Here is a 22,306-nt window from a genome sequence, read left to right on the forward strand (position 1 = left end):
CTGTGTCTGTCTGTTCAGCAGTCTGTCAGTCTGTCTACCTCGGTGTCTGTATGTCTGCCTATCTGTCTCTGTGTCTGTCTGAAGTTCTTTACAGGAGCTGAGGAGTGTTGATGCAACAGGATCATGCACTTTCAGATGCAACACCACCACTCACAGTAACGACTTCCCTCGCCACTCCCTCCCTCCCTCTATCGCTCTCTTTCTTTCTCCTTTGCTATCGCTCCTTCACTCCCTCGCTCTTATGGTCTTTTTCCATCCATATTTCCATCAATCTCCCTCTCTCCCATCTCCCTTCTCTCTCTCTCCCTGAGAGGACCATGGAGTCATCACTTTTTCCCCTCCACTGCTCTTCACTAGACCACCACGTGTTACAGTAACAGTCTGTCTCAATGACTAACTGTAATTTAATTAATAGAGATTTAATGGACTGTCCCAAGGAAACATCACCATGGTCGGCCCCACTAACAAATTCACTTAAATCACTTTCTAATTGAACAATTAAATGTGAAAAATGTATTTGGTAATGGAGTGAGACTGAATATACTGCTACGCCCAAGACAGTGCTAAAGCCATAGAGCTATGGGGGAATAGTTTAGGGCCCAGAGTTTTATTGACCTGAAAACACTCTGTGCTATGGGCCTGGGGTTTTTCATGGTTAGGTTACAGGGCACTAGATATGATGTGTCTATCTATCGACCTATGGCATATTTTGAACAGGGCAGTTTCACAGTCTCTCTTGTCGCCTTCTTTCACTCTAACACCTGGGTCCTCTCAAAGCCTGTTAAAAGCTCCTCTTTTCCACAGGCTTCTCTGTACTCTCCCTCTTCCCCCTTCTCTCCTCCTACTCTTTAGAACACTGCTCCGAGTCCCACATCTAGGACCGAGACAGTTTTAGAAGATCAAAACCATGACAGACCAATGAAAGGCTTCTCATTGGCAGAGACATCAGAGGGAATGAACAGGAACAGAGATGACAGAACGAAGTGACTGAGGCCTGTTAGATCTCTGTACTGTACAGTCCATTCTGTAAATGTCAGTAGTGTACTAAGGCCTAGTGTGGCATCTGGTGCTCACTACCTTTTCATTTCACTGTTATGAAACCATACAGACAATCTACTACATATCTATCTAGTCATAGAATACATAGCAACACAGATCTGGAAACTTAACATCTTCAGTTGTTATGAGTCACAGATATCATATTTGCATACTAAATACTATATGTACTGTATGTTAGTATGCCTTTTTAAGGACTTTGGCAAATCTTCAGAATTTCCAACAGTCACTCTGGTTTAGAATGACAGTATACTGTATGCTCTGGTTTAAAATGACATTAATATACTCTACAGTATTTACTGTGGTTTAGATGGACCGTACAGTATAGTACAGAACTTTGTATATACTGTGAAGTCACTCAGAGCGTGTTGTAAAGAGGCAGAGAATGCTTCATTAACTCTACCTATATCTGACTCCTACACAGCTAGGGGACTGGTGATTCTTCTTGGGGCAACCAATCAGGTTTCCACTGGTGTACAAGTTCTCCTGGTGAAGGGAACACAGTCCATACGATTTCCTTGTCTCTCTAATCTCCTATGTTTCCCTCTCTCTCTGTCTCTCTCTCTCAGATATCTCAGAGATGGAGTCCTACTCCCCACAGGAGGACCGTAGATCTCGCCAGTCGGACCTATCTTCCCACTCCTCCAACGAGAGAGAGAACCCCAGGTGGGTGGGGGGGTGGGAGAACCTGTCTGTTGATGAATATATATTATTAAAGTTGTTGTTACCTGTACTGTGTTATATAACCACTACATTGTTACAGTATTGTTCCAGTGTCCAACCTGTCCTGGGAGGGAGTGTGGGTGGGTGGATGTGAGAGGAGAGCTTCAGAATAGGTCAGTGAGGTACTGTTACAGTTCTTGTCCAATCTATCCAGTTTGTGTCCCTCACACCCAGACCTCTAACTAGCCTGGAAGACTCTCCCAGGGTAGCCAAGATGTCTGCCATGGCCTCGCCCTTTAGGGTGCCCCCCCTACAGGACCCAAACGCCCCGGGCCCTGCCATACTGACCTCAGAGGGGCTGCCACGCCTCGACGAGCAACCAGGTACCCACAATGCATATTTTATCCACAATGCATCTAGAAAAGTGTCCTCAAATCCTACCTACGCCCTGTTTAAATTAAATCGTATAACATTCGTAACCAGGTGTTCGTCTACAGCTTTTCAGCCTGGCATTATCTAGCCTGTCATTGATTGAGTATGTAATCAACCAGTATGGGTGGTCATTGATGAGAACTCACCCATCAGTATTTGTTTAGATGTGTTCATGTATGTGTGTTTCTTGTTTACCAGCGTCAGCAAAGATTACTCCTAAGATTCTGCTACGCCCCAGCCCAGAGGATGAAGAGCTCTATGGGTGAGTAGATCGGTGTCCAGAGTTATAGTGCCCTATAAGAAACACTGACCAGGCTAGCACATGGAAAGAGGGAGAGTCAGAGGTGGACTCTCCTCTCCTTTCTTTTCCTCTCCTTTCCTCATTCATATTCATGATGCATCCATGGCTCCATCTCTCTGCTGTGTGTGCACGTGCGTTTATGTGTGTGTGTGTGTGTGTCCGTAGGGAGGGAGGGTTATTTTTACGTTCTCCTAGCGCTGGGCTGGGTGTGCTGACAGGCACTATTTGTCTGTAGTCTGAGGGAAGGAAGGAGTGTCTCAACCCTCTTCTCTCTACTGCAGGTGAAACCTAGAATACACAACTAGCTGCAGACTAACTGCCTCGTAGTCTGACCTTGATCAGGACTTCTGTTACCTACAACTAGCTCCATGTAGTCTGAGTTTAAAGGGACAGAACTTAAATTGATAATGACATAGGTTTTTTGCATATTTCTTTTGTTTTTTTACAAGCCAGTGTTTCAATTGGGGTAAAGAAAGTTCCACCACCTTTTGTTTCCAAAGCATCTCACCAATAGAGTTGATCCTAATGTAACCACTTGTAATGTTGCTTTCCATTCAGCGCTAACACAGTGATGGTGAGTTTCCAGAAGGGGGACAGTGTGGGCCTGAGGCTGGCGGGGGGTAACGATGTGGGCATCTTCATCGCTGGCATCCAGGAGGGTAGTCCTGCCGAGGAGGAGGGGCTACGCACAGGAGACCAAATCATGAAGGTAACCATCTTTGGCACCGTGAACGGCATTGGAACATCTGAGTTCAATACAAAACCTGTACACCAAAGGCAAATACTGTACATCTGTAAAGTCAACACCAACTTTCTGAAAGCTGTTGTGTTGATAACTGGAGACTCATATTTTGAATTGTAGTCAATTAAACAACCCTTAATTTCCCCATGAACCCTTTGTGTGTTTGTGTGTGTGTGTGTGTGTGTGTGTGTGTGTGTGTGTGTGTGTGTGTGTGTGTGTGTGTGTGTGTGTGTGTGTGTGCGCACGTGTGTGCAGGTGAATAGCGTTGACTTCCGAGGCATCGTGAGAGAAGAGGCTGTTCTGTTCCTGTTGGAGATTCCTAAAGGAGAGGACGTCACCATACTGGCCCAGAGTAAACCTGATGGTGAGGCTTCTACAAGGTTCTAGAGATTGTCTTACAGAGTTCTAAAGAGTTCTCTGGTCTTCGTGTTTCACAGGGTTCCCAGAGTTTCCTGGTTCTATAGTACTTCAGAGGGCTCTAGACACAGGTTCCATATATGACATAGGTTCCATATACACTTCTATGGTTCTTGACTTCTATCGTTTTCCAGAGAGTTCCAAAGCGCTTATCTTACACTGCCCCTCAGTATTCCATAGTTATCCACATAATCTGATTTCATTTCAGGGGAATATGGTAGCGTTCACTAAATTATGAAATGTTTCCTGACAAGACAATAATATAATAATAATAATATATTCCATTTAGCAGACACTTTTATCCAAGCTGACTTAGTCATGCGTGCACACATTTTACATATGAATGGTCCTGGGAATTGAACCCACTACCCTGGCATTACAATTGCCATGCTCCCTAACGGAGCTACTAAACTTGGGCCGAGTTACAAATGAACAATGTGGAACAGCTTGGTGGAAAAAGAAAAGGGAGAGTGGGTCAGTCCTTTTTCTTAGTCAGTCTAGTTGAATAGGTGCTATATGCAGCAGGATATGAGAGGATTAAAGTGAACAGTGGAATAACCCCGTGAGCAGAGTTGTGCACACTGTCCTCTCCACGCTCCTCTCTACTCATTACACAAACACTGCGGGTCAGACCCCAGGGCTATAGGCACGCATGCATGCATGCACAAATCGCACACAAATGCAGACAAGTACACACACACATATACAATAACTTTGTGTCAGTGTGATACAGAGACAGCAGCTTGTTGCCCATCGGCACAGAAACCAGTTACAGCCAGTCGCACACACACACACAGAGAGAGGGACACACAAGTTACGTAATGAGAACATTGCCTCATAAACCCATTGCCCCTGAAATGTGACATGTAACATGTACAGTACAAACCGATTCTCTGTATAACTGTGTTAGGGTTTATGTATGTACTATGGACTGCATAAGTTAATCTTTAAATGAATGAATCTTTAAAAACGGTGTTAGTGTGAACTATGTGTATACTACTAGCCTATAAACCTTATGTCCCTGTTTGTGTGGGTGCTTAGTTGTGTCTGTTTAACTATGATGGCACCCTATTTCATTTTGTAGTGCACTACTTTTGGGATGCATCCTGTGTGTGTGAGAGGGACCAGGGGCCTCATCTGCAGACAGACAAAAAGGCAGGCAAGCAGGGAGCAGTGAATTGTGGGAGGTGCGGTCTATTAGCCAGCCAGGCTGTGTAAAGCTAGCAGCTGGGTTGTCGGGGAGCGCTGTGGGAACGTTATTGAATTTGGAACCCCACCAAATCTTGTACTACAACTCTGCGTACGCACACACACACACACACACACACACAAACACTGACAGCAGACAGCCAGCCAGCCAGCCTAGGAGAGGACAGGCATGACTGACCTCTACTGTCACCATCTCTCTCTTCCTTTCTCATCACTCCTCTCTCTTTTTATCTCACCCCTTTGTCATCTCTTCCTCCCTTTCTCTCTCTCTTCCTCACTCTCCCTCTCTCCTCTTCCCTCGTCGCTCTCTCTCTCCTCTCCCCTCTTTCTCTCTTTCTCTCTCCTCCTCGTAATCCCTATCTCCTTGGTGTGAGATTGTGCCTTGGGGGTAGTGGTGTTTGCCTGGCTACCTAAACTTCTTGCTCCGGCCAAACGCTATACCACATACCACGCCCACGAATGTTAGTTTCTTCTCCGCAATGACTCTGGATCGGAGTACCTCCCTGACGATTTCTAGAACGCAAACTCATTCTAACCCTTCTGATTGGTCCCAGAAACCGATGGTTTGAACATATGTGGGTAAAGCTGCATTTTGAAAATTCATCATTGGCTTTGATACTCTGATTGGTTAGAGATAATCCAATCACTGATTACTTTGTTTTGTAAAACACCCTACATTTTCACAAACGACTTCAACGATGGCAGTCTCAGACTGAAGTATGTAGTGAACTTAGAGCAGCAGAAAAATGTATTTTGTCATCAGGAAGTAGTGGAGTGCAAGTGTGATCCGTAGAGAATGGGACTGAATGGGCGCACATGGAAAGGAAAGGGGGACATGGAACATTGGTCGTAAGGAACCATTTGTAGCAACCAAATGTTCCCGTTGGCGTTCATTAACCCTTGTCGTTGAGAACTACAGCGTTTTCAGGAAAGTTAGTGCTCGGCTTGACCAAAACTCTGCATGCCATTTAGCTCTTCAGAACTAGGGGTTGGTGACTACTGATGTACAGTGCGTGCTATTGTACATTTGGATTTGTAGTATGAGCAAGGAGTGAAGCCTGATCTCTCTTTCACTTCCTCTCGCTCTCTCTCGCTTTCTCTCCTCCTCTCCCTCTCTCCAGTCTACAATGACATCCTGGTATCTGGTCGTGGGGACTCGTTCTTTATCAGGACTCATTTTGAGTATGAGCGGGAGGCTCCCCAGAGCCTGGCCTTCTCCAGAGGGGAGATCTTCAAAGTGGTGGACACTCTCTACGATGGCAAGCTGGGCAACTGGTTGGCCATCCGCACCGGCAAGGACAAACAGCTGCTGGAGAAAGGCATCATCCCCAATAAGAGCAGGTAATCATCCTTAAGGCATCATCCCTAATAAGAGCAGGTAATCATCCCTAAGCCATCATCACTGGCTAGAGCAGGTAATCATCCCTAAGGCATCATCCCTAATAAGAGCAGGTAATCATCCCTAAACCATCATCACTGGCTAGAGCAGGTAATCATCCCTGAGGCATCATCCCTAACTTGAGCAGGTGAGATAGAGACAGCGAGGAGCTAGCTACTGTAGCACAGTTAGCCATGGTCCAAGACATCATCCCTAACTAGAGCAGATGAGATGGAATGGGAGGGAGTAACCTTAACAGTTAGCTCAGGTCCAAGACATCGTCCTTAGAGCACTGACTGGGAGGAAACTATGTTAGAATTTCAAGCCAGGATTGGGCCCTAGTATAGTAACTTTTAGAGGACCGATACGATTCCCTGGCCATCATTTCACTGTCGGGAGTGTTCAACCACATCAGTCAAATCAGAGCCATCTCTCTCCCACATTGGGATGAAACACTCCTAGATCACACACTAGGGTTCCCCAACTGGCGGGCCGCAGCTCAATCTAGGTGATGATCCCTTAACTAGAGTCTCCCCCTGATGCCTGCACACACACACACACACACATACACACACACACCACTCATCTGACCTGCCACTACACCAACATCTCCTCCTCCTCTGTTTTAATGTCCTCCTCTCCTCCCCATTTTCCTCCTTCCATGTGCTCTCCCTTTTCTTAGAATAAATACTCAGACCTTGGCTGTGGGAAGTTATTTGAACTGAAACAACTTGAAAGAGTGTTTATTTTCTGTCTTTTATCGTAAACACACGTGTCTTAGTTCATCTTTCTCCCTCTCCCACACCCACTTACCTTTTTTTCACCCCAACACACTGCCCTCACTCTATGCTGACTTCACCATCGCTTTTTCAAAACATATCACCCCTCTTCCCCCCTTCTCACCTTTCTAACCTCTCCTCATAATCCCCATCTCTTATTGCTCCTTTTCTCCCTCCCTCCCCCTCTCTTTCCCAGGGCTGATCAGATGGCGAGCGTACAGAACTCCCATAAGGCTGCTGGCACGGACCGTGCCGACTTCTGGCGTCTGAGAGGTCAAAGGGCAGCCAAGAGGAAGGAGCTGAGGAAGAGCAGAGAGGATATCAGCGCTACGCCTATCGCCACACGCTTCCCTGCGTACGAGAGAGTCGTGCTCAGAGAGGGTGGGTCTGATCAACACAGGGAAACCACACAGGAAATTACACACATGGAGAGGGAGGCTGTATCACATCCGGCCGTCATTGGGAGTCCCATAGTGCGCCGAACAATTGGACCAGCATTGTCCGGGTTTGGCCGGGGTAGACCGTCATTGTAAATAAGAATTTGTTCTCAACTGACTTGCCCAGTTAAATAAAGGTTAAATAAAAAATATATATAATAATTTAAAAAGGGAGGAAAGGGAGGGGCGGGAAGTGTTTCAGAGGAATACAGATTTGAGTGGAGATTTGAGGTGATACAGATGCCGGCCATAATTGGGAAACACACAGGAAACTGGAGGGGGAGTGGGAAGAGAGAGCGGGAGATAGAGTTGAGGAGAAATACATAATTGACGAAGGGAGGAGGGGGGTGACAGCGTTTAAAGAAGGAATGAGGGGTGAAAGAGGGGCAGGCCAGCATTAGGTAACACAGAAAACAAAACACACACACACAGGAGTGACACAGAAAAGGGAAAAATCGAGAGTTAAAGAGAGGGGAGAGGGAGAAGAGTGTGTGTGGGTCGTCACGCTAAACACAGGAAATACACACCACAGGGAGAGGGGGAGAGATGGCAAAAGGGATGAGGGGGAGAGGAGAATGTTCCTTAGAGAACATCAATGTTAGCTATCCTGCTACAGAGATTTTTGATGTCGGGATGCACGCGCCTCACTCAAACGTGACATAAAAAACAGAAAATGTCTCTATTGATTTAACTATTAGCCACTGTCAGCCCCCGCCACACACACACATTTATACATGGCCCCCAATATTGTGCAAGATAAAAAACCCAGTAATGATCGTCATGTTGTACTACTGCAAAGGAGTGACTGTCTAAAGCATCATCTCCTCTCTTGTCCTGTAGCTGGTTTCAGACGTCCTGTGGTTCTGTTTGGTCCTATAGCTGATGCAGCCAATGACAAGCTAGCCAACGAGCTGCCTGACCTGTTTGTCATCGCCAGTGAGTCTCTCACGTTGTCTGTCTCTGTCTCTGTCTGTCTTGAGTCACACTAGTCATTTGTTGAATAACACGGTCTCTGTCCATTGTCAGAAACGGAGCCTAAAGATGCCGGGTCGGAGAAATCCTCAGGAGTGGTGAGACTTAACACCATCCGCCAGATCATCGAGCAAGTAAGAGCTTCTCTCTCCCTTTCTCTATCTATCAATCAATCTATTTATATATCTATCAATCAATCTGTATATCAATCTATCTATCATTCTATCAGTCTATCAATCTATCTGGAACACTAATTTATGGTGTATCTATCAATCTATTAATCTATCTATCTATCTATCTGGAACACTAATTTATGGTGTATCTATCAATCTGGAACACTAATTTATGGTGTATCTATCAATCTGGAACACTAATTTATGGTGTATCTATCAATCTGGAACACTAAATTTATGGTGTATCTATCAATCTGGAACACTAATTTATGGTGTATCTATCAATCTGGAACACTAATTTATGGTGTATCTATCAATCTGGAACACTAATTGATGGTGAACAACCGCAAATAACATGTTTTTGCGCAACATCACCAAATTCCCCCTTAAATAATGCTGACACATTTCAATCACACAGAACTTGATTACATCGCAGGATATGTTGAATAGAAAGCGAAATGCGGTTTTAATCATGACACAGAAAGAAGCTGTTTCCGATGACTAAAGGCAAATTTTGCAGATTGAGATACCAAGACTGGCATCGCAATCTATCCCTAGCAATGTTGGTACTGTAGCCTCCTTTCATCTACCTACTTTTGTGCCTGTGTGTAGGCAAGTGGCAGAAATATTCAATTTGGGCTGTCATTTTTAACGGTCTTTCGATCACGTGTCGTATCAAAGCAGGGCCGGCTCAAAGGGGATCCAGAGGATTGGCCACAATAATTGACATATTGCCCACCGAACCAAATCCCGATTTTAGCAACCGATGTATAGCGATGCATTTCTCCGCAACGCTTTATGATAGAAATGAACAGTAATATACACAAGAAAAGACACAACTTTGATGCACATCTTTGATTTGTCACTATGACATTCCGAAGCCTGAGCTATGATGTGCAGAAGTCCGTCTTAAAACGTTTTCTACTTTGTTCTCAACCGGATTTACAAGTAATCTCATACAATGCTGACTCTGTCGCAATCAATGCTATTAAATTGAGCCATTCACTTGAAAACTGCACAAGAGCATAAAGCATTACTTTTTGTAACTTATTGTCCAGGTGTACGGAATAAGATACCATATAATAATTGATAGTTCATGTTACATATATATTGGAAATATTGTCAAATCGAGGCTAGACTTAATTTTTCCATCATTATTATCATTAAATAGTCTACCATCCAAAATATGTCATGTTTAACAATGTAGAATTGCAGGAAATGTGCTTTAAACTAGGGTTCCCCAAATGAAACAAGATCAATGTGGTGCATTTCACACCTATCAATAAAGTAGGATGAAAATGCAGGCCCAAATGCAGTTCATATAAACGCTAGGCTATTTAATCTATCAAAAAGCATTTGTGATTGTAAATAGTTTATTTGCAGTTTGAGTAAGATGGCAATTACCAGTTAATAAATTGATACAGAAATTTTAGGTGTGCCACAAATGTTAAAATCCCATCAAGGTGTGCCACAGTTCAAAAAAGGTTGTGAACCACTGTTCTAGCTATCGTTCTCTCTTTCACCCCCCCCCCCCCTCTCTCTCTCTCTCTCTCTCTCACTTTGTCCCCCTCTATCTGTCTCTCTCTCTCTCCATTCAATCACTGTCCCCCATCATGTCCCCTGTAGGACAAGCATGCCCTGCTGGATGTGACTCCCAAGGCGGTGGACACTCTGAACTACACCCAGTGGTACCCCATCGTCATCTTCTTCAACCCAGACAGTAAACCAGGGGTTAAGGCCATGAGGCAGAGGGTGATACCTGGTTCCAACCGCAGCGCTAGGAAACTATATGAACAGGCTGTCAAACTGAGGAAGACCTGTTCTCACCTATTCACTGGTTAGTCACACACATGGATCCGCTTCACACACAGTTACACAGAGATACGCAAACAGATACACATGCGTACACACACCATTTACTTTTATCTACCACCCTCAGGAGTGTCCATGTAGTTGGCCAGTGAGTTGACCTCTCTCCCCCTGTCTCTCTGTGTGTGTATATCACTATCTGACACACACACAATCCTGTAGTTGGCCAGTGATTCATGTTAAACCCATTTCTGTAGAAGACTATCGAATCTCTAACGTCAATAAACAAATAGTTAAGCAGCCAAATATAGAACACAAGATCTTCCTACATGAGGGATAATCTGTTGCATCTATTTTTTGTGCTGATACACCCCCCTCCCTCTCTCCCCCTCTCTACTCGTTCTCTTCTCATCCATCGTGCTATTATCTCTCACCCTTTTCTTTCCTTTCTCTTCCATTCTTTCGCTTCTCTCCCACTCTTTCTCTCCCTCTGTCTGCTCTCCCTCTCCCAATCCTCTCTCTCCACCTCTTTTTATTTCTCGCTCAACTTCCTCTATCTCCTTTGTATCTCTCTCTCTCTTTACCCCCCTCTCCTCCTCGCTCCGGCGCTCTCCTCCCTACAGCTACTATTGATGTGAACTCAGCCAACGATGCGTGGTATGGCAGTGTGAAGGACTCTATCAGGGAGCAGCAGACTCAGGCTGTATGGGTGTCTGAGGGGAAGGTAAACACACTCACCATACAGTGCTCATACACTGGATACTGTACTATAATGTACTGTACCATAATGTACTATACTATACTAGGGATGTGCCAAATTGAAACATTTTTGTAACATTTAAACTGCCATTTTCTTATCGGTTTTCCGTTAAAACGTTAAGAACATTTGATAAAATTCCACATGAAATCCTATTGCATGGTATGACTGCTAAGGGAAGATGAATTCCTACCAAAGTCATACAGTAGGCTTAGTTATTTGGAATCTGCTTTGTGGCTTCCCGAGTGGGCAGGTGAAATTTTGTCCCGAAGTCGATCGTTAATTCACGTTGACTCTAGTGTTCCTTCCATTTCTTATGTGCATGAGTGACTTGCACCTAAAAGAAACCTAGCCAAGTGATCACAGTTCTTCTCTTAAATTAACAACCACAAGCTAATCACATTAGCTTACGTTAGCTCAACTGTCCCACAGGGGACCACCGATCCTGTAAAGGTTCAATTCTCTTTTACCTCCATTACGTGTCTCTCACTCAATTTCGACCGCTCCATATACACACAAGCGTGCTGCGCACCCAAACTCCCATTAGGCCTACTGTGGACAAGCTACATTCCTTGTCAAATCACGATTTATCATGAATTCAAAATGTACTGCTTGATTAAAAGTAAGCTGCACTTTTGAAATAATGGATTTGTCTTGTCTATTTTTTTTCACGGACTGCTATAGTGTCGCATTTAGAATAGGTTACAACCCCTCCTAAACCTAGGCAGGTTCCTGACTGAAATATGCAACAAAACATTTTTGATGAAGCCAAATAGAATATTCATTAATGGCCTACATTGTTTTATGTTCAGCCTGCCTGCATACCAAGTTTAAGCTCACAGATTAAACACAGGGCAAAAGAAAATGTGCCAAATGCGGGTATCTACTGGTTAAAAAGGTTAATGCTGTTAACTCTAGGCAAAGTCTCAACTCCCATTATAAAAGGGGTATCAAATCAAATGTATTTATGAAGCCCTTTTTACGTGAGAAGATTTCACAAAGTGCTTTACAGAAACCCAGCCTACAACCCCAAAACAGAAACAACCACATTTTGTTTTCAGTAAGGGATTTTGTTCTTAGCGTTTTACCATTTGAATTTTAAAACATTCACAACCCTATAATATACTCTACCATACACATGCCACCCACTGGCACACACTGGTTGAAACAACAGTGTTTCCGGTTCCTTTTAATTAAATGATGTTGAACCAACGTGGAATAGACGTTGAATTGACGTCTGCCCAGTGGGTATATTCTGCTACACTCCTATCCTCTAATATACTTATTGTACTATTTCACCCTGTATTATGTACATGTTTCAATCATGTTCTGTAAAATTGTCTTACTGTCTACTTCAAATCTACAGTTGAAGTCCGAAGTTTACATACACTTAGGTTGGAGTCATTAAAACTCGTTTTTCAACCACTCCACAAATGTCTTGCTAACAAACTATAGTTTTGGCAAGTCGGTTAGGACATCTGCTTTGTGCATGAGTCATTTTTCCAACAATTGTTTACAGAAAGATTATTTCTCTTATAATTCACTGTATCACAATTCGAGTGGGTCAGAGGTTTACATAGACTAAGTTGACTGTGCCTTTAAACAGCTTGGAACATTCCAGAAAATGATGTGATGGCTTTAGAAGCTTCTGATTGACATCATTTAAGTCAGTTGGGGGTGTACCTGTGGATGTATTTTAAGGCCTACCTTCAAACTCGGTGCCTATTTGCTTGACATCATGGGAAAATCAAAAGAAATCAGCCAAGACCTCAGAAAATAATGTGTAGACCTCCACAAGTCTGGTTCATCCTTGGGCGCAATTTCCAAACGCCTGAAGGTACCACATTCTGTACAAACAATAGTACGCAAGTATAAACACCATGGGACCATGCAGCCATCATACTGCTCAGGAAGGAGACACATTCTGTCTCCTAGAGATGAATGTATTTTGGTGCGAAAAGTGCAAATCAATCCCAGAACAACAGCAAAGGACCTTGTGAAGATGCAGGTACAAAAGTATTTATAGCCACAGTAAAACAAGTCCTATATCAACATAACCTGAAAGGCCGCTCAGCAAGGAAGAAGCCACTGCTCCAAAACCTCCATAAAAGCCAGACTTCGGTTTGCAACTGCACATGGGGACAAATATCGTACTTTTTGGAGAAATGTCCTCTGGTCTGATGAAACAAAAATAGCTTGGCCATAGCTATAGCTGCTTGGCCATAATGACCATCGTTATGTTTGGAGGAAAAAGGGGGAGACTTGCAAGCCAAAGACACCATCCCAACCGTGAAGACCGGGGGTTGCAGCATCATGTGGTGGGGGTGCTTTGCTGCAGGACGGACTGGTGTACTTCACAAAATTGATGGCAACATGAGGAAGGAAAATGATGTAGATATATTGAAGCAACATCTCAAGACATCTTCAAAATTAAAGATAAAAGAGAGCCGTACACTCTAGGAGATCAGAAGCTAAAATTGAATTACCAACGTTTCGACAGCCAAGCTGTCTTCATCAGGGTATAATCACAAACACTGAGGGATGACTCGTTTATGTAGTGTCAAAAGACACTGTCTGTAATCATGGCCAAGAGTGGCCTAATATCATTGGTTAATTATCAAATATTAAAATGGCATACAAACAACAAATGGATAGCATACGATCATAAATTAATTTTCGACTACACAAGCTTACAAACAATTACAATGGCAAAGTCACAATAATCACAAGCATGGCTTCAGATCAAAGTCTACGTTGAGACCGAAGGGAGCAAGGGTCTTTAAGTTAAAGATCCAGGCAGCCTCTCGTTTTAACAATAAATTATCAAGGTCACCCCCTCTCCTAGGGAGGGTGACATGTTCGATGCCAATATAACGCAGAGACGAAATCGAGTGGCCTGCCTCCAAGAAGTGGGCCTCAACTGGGTAAGTTAAGTTTTTACACCTAATGGTGGTGCTACGATGCTCTGAGATACGTACTTTTAATTTGCGCTTTGTTTTATCCACATAATTTTTACCACAAAGTTATAAGATAAATAACTGCCTTAGTGGAGCACATAATAACCCCTTTGATTGGGATCGATTTCCCTGTTTGTGGGTGTTTGAAGTATCTACATTTATAAGTGCCATTGCATTGAGCACAGCCATTACATTTGTAATTTCCATCCAGTAGGGGCGCAAATAGACGTTGTTCAGGAATATCTTGGGGTGGTAAATCAGAGAGTACCAATTGGTCTCTGAGATTTCTGCCCCGCGAGAATACGACCACGGGAAGGTCCGAAAACAAATGACAGAGACTTTAATCGGATTTTAGAATATGCCAATGTTTGTGAACGATTCCCTTAATTTGTTCAGAACGCTTTGAATAGTGGATAGTTAGAACACAAGAATACAGCTTTTTGCAAGACTGACCTTGAAAAAAAATGGATCTTCCAAATGGACAATGACCCCAAGCATACTTCCAGTTGTGGAAAAATGGCTCTAGGGAAACAAAGTCAAGGTATTGGAGTGGCCATCACAAAGCCCTGACCTCAATCCCATAGAAAATGTGTGGGCAGAACTGAAAAAGCGTGTGTGAGCAAGGAGGCCAACAAACCTGACTCAGTTACACCAGCTCTGTCAGGAGGAATGGGCCAAAATTCACTCAACTTATTGTGGAAAGCTTGTGGAAGGCTACCCGAAACATTTGACCCAAGTTAGACAATTTAAAGGCAATGCTACCAAATACTAATTGAGTGTATGTAAACTTCTGACCCACTGGGAATGTGATGAAAGAAATAAAACACTCTCTACTATTATTCTGATACGTCACATTCTTAAAATAAAGTGGTGATCCTAATTGACCTAAAACAGGGAATTTTTACTAGGATTAAATGTCAGGAATTGTGAAAAACTGAGTTTAAATGTATTTGGCTAAAGTGTATGTGAACTTCCAACTTCAACTGTATAGCATATTCACTGTTCTTTCCTTTCAAGCTATTTCTGTATACTTCTGTGTACTAGTCAATCTTAACTATTTGCCTTGGTACTACTATACTTTAGTCTAGTTTCTTCATACTGTACTCAGCCTTTTCTATCACTTTTAAGATGGTGAAAAGTGTTTTGCTCTATTTCCTGAGTCCTGTGTTGTGAGCATGCTCACTGTGTGTGAATCCTTCTACCACTGGTGCTCTACAGCTCGGTTCTTCTTTCTTTCTTTTCTTTCTTTGTTTTTGTTTTTGTTTCTGCTTCCTCTCTGTACACCAAGATCCATCATGTGTCTCTTTTAGCTGGACTGGACGGAGATGGACCTTGATCTCCATGACGACCGCATGTCATACCTGTCAGCCATGTCAGCCGACTACCTGAGCATGGACAGCCGATTGGCCAGCGACTACGATGACACGGCGGATGAGGGTGGGGCTTACACGGATAACGAGCTGGACAACGAGCCGGCTGACCAACTGCACGTGTCCGCTATCAGCCGCTCCTCTGAGCCCGTGCTGGCAGAGGAGGTTAGAGATACATAGTGATACACACACCCACACATGCATAGTTAACAACACGCACATACAGCCCATAAGCAGCCCATGTAGCCCATGTATTGTGATGTCCTAACCTCACAGCCTTGTTAGTTGTAAGAATCTATTCTGCCCTCTACAGTTCAAACACATCATTACACCTATGATATCCCCAGTCCAATCTAGGCCGACATGACCAACATCAATACCATCTGGTTAGCATTTGTTTGGGTTGTTTCAGGAATACCCAATGTGTCAGATGCACTTTAGCAAAACAGTTTTCTAAATAGAGGCCATTCAGCACTATGATAATAGCCCTCCCAAAGGCCTGTGGCCAGTTTCTCTCTAGTACAGTAGTTAAAAACAGACTGGAAAAACAACTGTATGATTTTTTTTATAGCTGTGCGAGGATCTTAAAATCTGTTTGTGTGTCCCAGGGTAGGAGTGTATAACAGTGTTACATAGGCTACTAACTGCATGTACAGTATTACTTCCTCTTCCGCTTCTATGCACCTGGTTTATGCAGATGTCACCTCTTGGCCCTTTTGAATGCAAAGAGACACAACCCCTCTATAATTAAAACATGACCCTTCAATAATCAGCATGGTTGACCCTTGACCCAGCCTGTGAACCTGCATGGTACTTCCTGTTGACCCTGTCCTATGTGTGTATATGTGCTTTTGGGGTCAGATCCTGCGCAGGTGTAGTCCAGAGATCCGTGGTCGTGTCAGGAGGGTGGGCAGCAGGGAGGTGCTCAGCAGCGCCAGCCCACCCCCCGCGTTTGTACCTGACCCCCCCAAGGTGAGAGAGAGACACACACACACACACACATATACAAATTCCTCTTATATTCACTTTTACCATCTTTAGAACATAAAGTCAACCGGTAGTGAGCATCAGATTTTTAGGCAACTGCGTGGTTTTTGGCGTAGATAAGTACAAGATCTCCGGTGGCTTTCAAACATCCACTTACATTTGAATGTTTGAAACCCCCCACCACCCCTTAGCTCTTTAACTAAATCAGAACTAGCAAACTCCCCTTCTCTCTGAAGAATGGTCTGATCTGGAGAAACCAAACCCACTCATGGTCATGAATAGTATTGTGAACCTTTGTCTGTTGAACAGATATTCTAGAGTAATATAGGCTACCTGTGTTTTGAACTCTTACAGTGTTGTAGAGAAATAGGTGTCCGTGGTTTTGGTCAGTGTTGTCTATCAAAATGTGGTATTCAACATTGTCTTCTGTTATGAATGTGTTTGGGAAAGTACAACTTGAAGCTTCTTTTATGTTGTAAATCAATAGTGAGGTAATGAGGGCGGAAGCCTAAAGTTAATGATTTATTGTTTCAAGCATTTTTCTAGTCACAAATCTACTATTCACGTACAGAAATGTTTGGTGTGCGGATCTGTGACTAACCCTGTTTGGTCCCCATAGAAATAGAATGATTTCATTGACTGAATCGAATCAAAATGATTTGATTCATTCTAATTCTATGCTGGTCCACCCCCCACCCCACCCCCCGCCTCCCTCCCTCCCCCTCAAGGTAAAGCTGCTGTTCAGGGATGAGGTAGTCCCTCCCATAGGGTCATACGAGCCCCCCCCCAGCCGAGGCTACGACTCCCACTCCTCCAGCCCTGCCAGCGATCCCCCTCCTCTCACTCGCACCCTTAACTCATTTGGCAAGGCCAAGCCACTGGCACCTCCCCCCATCGCCATCAAACCTTCCTATAATACCCAGGACACCACCTGCAGCACGGCCCCAAACACAGCGGCCTTTAGGGGCCCGGAGGAGCCAGGGGAGAGCCCTGAGGACCCCAGCCTCAAGTCGTTCCTGGGGAAGATCAAGGCCTTTGAGAAGATGGACCACTTTGCACGCACTCAGAGGATGCTGGAGCTGCAGGAGGCCCAGAACGCCAGGGTGGGTGGGTGGATGTGTGTGTGTGCGTGCATGCGCCTCTGAATGTGTGTTTGTGTGTGTGTGTGCACCTCTGAATGTGTGTGTGAGAGAGAAAGAGTGTGTGCCTGCAAGTCTGTGTTGTCATCAAAGCATCATACTAATGTCTGTCTCTGGCCAGTTGGAGATAGCTCAGAAGCACCCAGACATCTATGCTGTCCCTGTGAAGACCCAGAAACTGGATCACAGCCGGCCTCAGCCTATAGGGTAGGAACTCAATATGGGAGGGTTTTTACCCATTGTGTTACGTCTGTCTGCTCTCCGTTGTACTCTATATTAATCCGCGTGTGGGGATTTTCACTGAATATATTGTGTGTCTTTGTGTATTGTACATTAATGTGTGTGTGTCTGTGTGTTCATACGTGTACGTGTTTGTGTGTGCGCCTGTGTGTTCAGTTCCAGCTCGCGTCCTGAGCCCCAGACCCCTCCCTCCAAGCTGCCATACTCTGAGAGTTGTGGGTTCTACCCCAGCGAAGAAGAAGAGGAAGAGTACCGACGCCAGCTGGCAGACCACACCAAGAGAGGCTACTACCAGACCAACAACCAGAAATACCAGGACACAGAACTTTAGACTATGCTACCAGCAGCCATAAAATACCAGGACACTGAATGAAGTGTAGCACTACTACGTGCCCACCTACCTACCCTACCACACCCACCTACCTACCCTACCACACTAAACTGTAGTGCCCCTTCTCTCCTGGACCCCCGACTACCCTTAACATTCTAAAGTAACAAGACACAGGGCTGGTTGACAGACACCCACACACTGCTGAGCCTTGCTCTGATTGACTCAGTTCAGCGCGCACAAACGCACACTCTCAATTCCACCGGGACTCTGCCCCCCTCCCCTGACCCTGCACCAATACGCTGCTGACTCGGAAGCTGGCCAGTTTTAAGTTTTTCTTAAAACCGCTTTTTTGCTTCAAAAAGTGGATAGTTACCTCACTGTTATTATTCTTGTTTAATTTCTATTTGCGTGTTTGGTTGAGTTCTTTTTTGTTACACCGATCTGTGTTATTGTTACACCGATCTGTGTTATTGTTATACCGATCTGTGTTATTGTTATACCGATCTGTGTTATTGTTATACCGATCTGTGTTATTGTTACACCGATCTGTGTTACTGTTACACCGATCTGTGTTACTGTTACACCGATCTGTGTTACTGTTACACCGATCTGTGTTACTGTTACACCGATCTGTGTTACTGTTACACCGATCTGTGTCACTGGTACACCGATCTGTGTTACTGTTATACCGATCTGTGTTATTGTTATACCGATCTGTGTTATTGTTATACCGATCTGTGTTATTGTTACACCGATCTGTGTTACTGTTAAACCGATCTGTGTTACTGTTAAACCGATCTGTGTTACTGTTACACCGATCTGTGTTACTGTTACACCGATCTGTGTTACTGTTACACCGATCTGTGTTATTGTTATACCGATCTGTGTTATTGTTATGATCCATTTAATCAGGATGTTATTTCTTGCCTATGCAACTCCTTCAGTTTGCTGCCTGCAGAGCAACTGAAACCTATTACCACGAGTCCCTCTCTGCACTCCACAAGAACCTTAAACCTTACGAGTCCTCCAAGCTGTATCTTCTTCTCGTTACTTCTTTCCTTTTGTATATCCAACATTATAACCAGCTGTCTCCAAACTATTTTAAAAGGTCACATATATATTAATATATATACAATGTCTGGTGTTTATACTCCTCCATCTTTGCATTCCTTCCTATATGATCATGTGTGTGTGTGTGTGTGTATACATATTATATATATATATATATATATATGAAAGAGAGCGAACGAAAGAGGCAATATATTATATATACAATACACTGGAATGTAAGATTTTTTTAAGTGCCTTTTACTTTATGAATAACATAATGAGGTTTGGGGACATCTGACCATGCATGGCACACCCCTGTCCCCTGGACCACACCACTCTGCTGCTCTCAAGCTTTTAGGGAAAACAGGGAACAAGAGACACCAAAACCTTAATACTGTCCCCACTGTACCGTCCCTCCATCCGTCCCTTTGTCCCTTCCTCCACAACGATAATATCCGTGACCAGTCCTGTCCCCCAGAGACATGTCCAACATGGGAACAGCATTTAATCAAAACCGCCTCTTGAGTGGCGCAGCGGTCTAAGGCACTTCATCGCAGTGCTAGAGGCGTCACTACAGACTCGGGTTCAACCCATGAGACGGCGCACATTGGCCTAGTGTCGTCCGGGTTAGGGGAGGGTTTGGCCAGCCGAGATGTCCTTGTCCCATCTTGCTCTAGCGACTCCTGATGGCGGGCCGGGCGCATGCATGCTGACTTCGGGTCGCCAGTTGTACAGTGTTTCCTCCGACACATTGGTGCGTCTGGCTTCCGGGTTAAGCGAGGAGTGTGTCAAGAAGCAGTGCGGCTCAGAGGTCGCATGGCTCTCGACCTTCTCAACCTCCGTACGGGAGTTGCAGCAATGGGACAAGACTGTAACTACTAATTGGATATCACGAAATTGGTGGGGAATGTTTTCCGAGTTTCCTGGGTATGATAAAATGTATGAGAATAAATTCACTGTGCAGAACAAAAAGAAACTGATCAGTAATATAACTCAAACATGATCTTTCAAAAGAGGAAGGTCATTTTTGTTTTAACCACGGAAACCTGGATAACGGTTTTGATTGAATAGCAACCCAGATCAGGTGGTTTCAGAGAGGAGGTTTGATGTAGGAGATGTGTGATTGGTTGATATGTATGTCAGTTATTTCTGTTGTGGCGTCTGTCATGTCGGCTGTCGTGGTCTCTGTTACACTGTTGATGTGTTTCTACATGCTTGATTGTATCTCAGTTCAGACTATACCTCCAGTGGGTTATAAGTGCTTATGATTGAACACACAGTATTAAAGAGAGAGAAACAGAGAGAGAGAGAAACAGATAGAGAGAGGAATGACTGGACAATGTCTGCTTTGGGTCTTTCATGTAGTTTTATCTTACAACACCAAATAAAAGAAAGTCTTTCATTGACCGAGTGGAGAAAACACCCTGTGCTGGCTTTATTTTCTGTTCACATTGTCCTTTTCAACATGGTTCATGCAGCTATGGTGGATGTGTAACCCGGCCAGTACAGCTTGGGTCTGATTGGCTCAGTCGTGTTAAGGTTATTTTATGTGTGTGATACTGTGGCTACCTAAACTATCACTTTGTATTTGACTGATTTGACTACCTAAACTATCACTTTGTATTTGACTGATTGGGGGTGGCAAGCTGCAAATCATCTACCACATTAACATAAACGTTAATAGGAAACAGTCCTACTGTGGACACGTTATGGATACCAGGTCCCCTGATACTGCTGTTACATAACATCACCACCAGGGGGGGTTTGAGCTGGCTCTTCAGGAGTGGCCTAGTAAAGTAACCATCCCACCATCCTTCCACTTCAAATACAGGCCAGAGGTTGGTTATATATATATATATATCAGTTGAAGTTTCCATACACCTTAGCCTAATACATTTAAACTCAGTTTTTCACAATTCCTGACATTTAATCCAAGTAAAAATTCCCTGTTTTAGGTCAGTTAGGATCACCACTTAATTTTAAGAATGTGAAATGTCAGAATAAATTATTTCAGCTTTTATTTCTTTCATCACATTCCCAAACATAACGATAGTCATTATGGCCAAACAGTTCTATTTTTGTTTCATCAGACCAGAGGACATTTCTCCAAAATGTACCATCTTTGTCCCCATGTGCAGTTGCAAACCGTAGTCTGGCTTTTTTATGGCAGTTTTGGAGCAGTGGCTTCTTCCTTGCTGAGTGGCCTTTCAGGTTATGTCGATATAGGACTCGTTTTACTGTGGCTATAGATACTTTTGTACCTGTTTCCTCCAGCATCTTCACATGGTCCTTTGCTGCTGTTCTGGGATTGATTTGCACTTTTCGCACCAAGGTACGTTAATCTCTAGGAGACAGAACGCGTCTCCTTCCCGAGCGGTATGACGGCTGCCTGATCCCATGGTGTTTATACTTGCGTACTATTGGTTGTACAGATGAATGTCGTACCTTCAGGCATTTTGAAAGTACTCCCAAGGATGAACCAGACTTGTGGAGGTCTACATTTTTATCTGAGGTTTTCCCATGATGTCAAGCAAATAGGCACTGAGTTTGAAGGTAGGCCTTGAAATACATCCACAGGTACACCTCCAATTGACTCAAAAATGTCAATTAGCCTATCAAAAGCTTCTAAAGCCATGACATCATTTTCTGGAATTTTCCAAACTGTTTAAAGGCACAGTCAACTTAGTGTATGTAAACTCCTGACCGACTGGAATTGTGAAATAATCTGTCCGTAAACAATTGTTGGAAAAATGACTTGTGTCATGCACAAAGCAGGTGTCCTAACCGACTTACCAAAACTATAGTTTGTGAACAAGAAATTTGTGGTTGAGTGGTTGAAAAATGAGTTTTAATGACTCCAACCTAAGTGTATGTAAACCTCCAACTTCAACTGTAGACATATTCTTATCTATATACAGTGTCAAGAAAAAATATGTGAACCCTTTGAAGTTACTTGGATTACTGTATAAATTAGTCATAAATCTTAGTAACAACAATAGAAAAAAACATAGTGTGCTTAAACTAATAACACACAAATGATTGTATTTTTCTTGTCTATATTGAATACATCATTTAAACATTCACACTGTAGGTCAAATCTACACTGG

The 22,306-nt window shown here is 43.7% G+C and overlaps 1 protein-coding gene across 5 annotated transcripts in view; it reads left to right on the forward strand.

The window, feature by feature from the left end:
* Positions 1-20,621, forward strand: part of LOC109883845 (tight junction protein ZO-2) — a 117,807-nt gene extending 97,186 nt beyond the window's left edge. For 4 of the 5 annotated variants that reach the window (XM_031807251.1, XM_031807246.1, XM_031807238.1 and 1 more), the window contains exons 8-23: positions 1,626-1,722; positions 1,954-2,102; positions 2,350-2,413; positions 3,011-3,161; positions 3,450-3,558; positions 5,942-6,161; positions 7,174-7,358; positions 8,255-8,350; positions 8,441-8,520; positions 10,186-10,396; positions 10,992-11,092; positions 15,393-15,617; positions 16,314-16,424; positions 17,168-17,542; positions 17,700-17,785; positions 17,975-20,621. In XM_031807251.1, the coding sequence (XP_031663111.1) occupies positions 1,626-1,722; positions 1,954-2,102; positions 2,350-2,413; positions 3,011-3,161; positions 3,450-3,558; positions 5,942-6,161; positions 7,174-7,358; positions 8,255-8,350; positions 8,441-8,520; positions 10,186-10,396; positions 10,992-11,092; positions 15,393-15,617; positions 16,314-16,424; positions 17,168-17,542; positions 17,700-17,785; positions 17,975-18,149 (2,435 nt within the window). In that variant the 3' untranslated portion in view covers positions 18,150-20,621. Of the gene's footprint in view, positions 1-1,625; positions 1,723-1,953; positions 2,103-2,349; positions 2,414-3,010; positions 3,162-3,449; positions 3,559-5,941; positions 6,162-7,173; positions 7,359-8,254; positions 8,351-8,440; positions 8,521-10,185; positions 10,397-10,991; positions 11,093-15,392; positions 15,618-16,313; positions 16,425-17,167; positions 17,547-17,699; positions 17,786-17,974 lie in introns of all 5 variants that reach the window. The other variant, XM_031807231.1, reaches the window with a different exon arrangement.
* The last annotated feature ends 1,685 nt before the right edge of the window (positions 20,622-22,306 follow it).

This window comes from Oncorhynchus kisutch, linkage group LG3 (genome assembly GCF_002021735.2).
Source record: "Oncorhynchus kisutch isolate 150728-3 linkage group LG3, Okis_V2, whole genome shotgun sequence".
NCBI classification, from domain to species: Eukaryota; Metazoa; Chordata; class Actinopteri; order Salmoniformes; family Salmonidae; genus Oncorhynchus; species Oncorhynchus kisutch.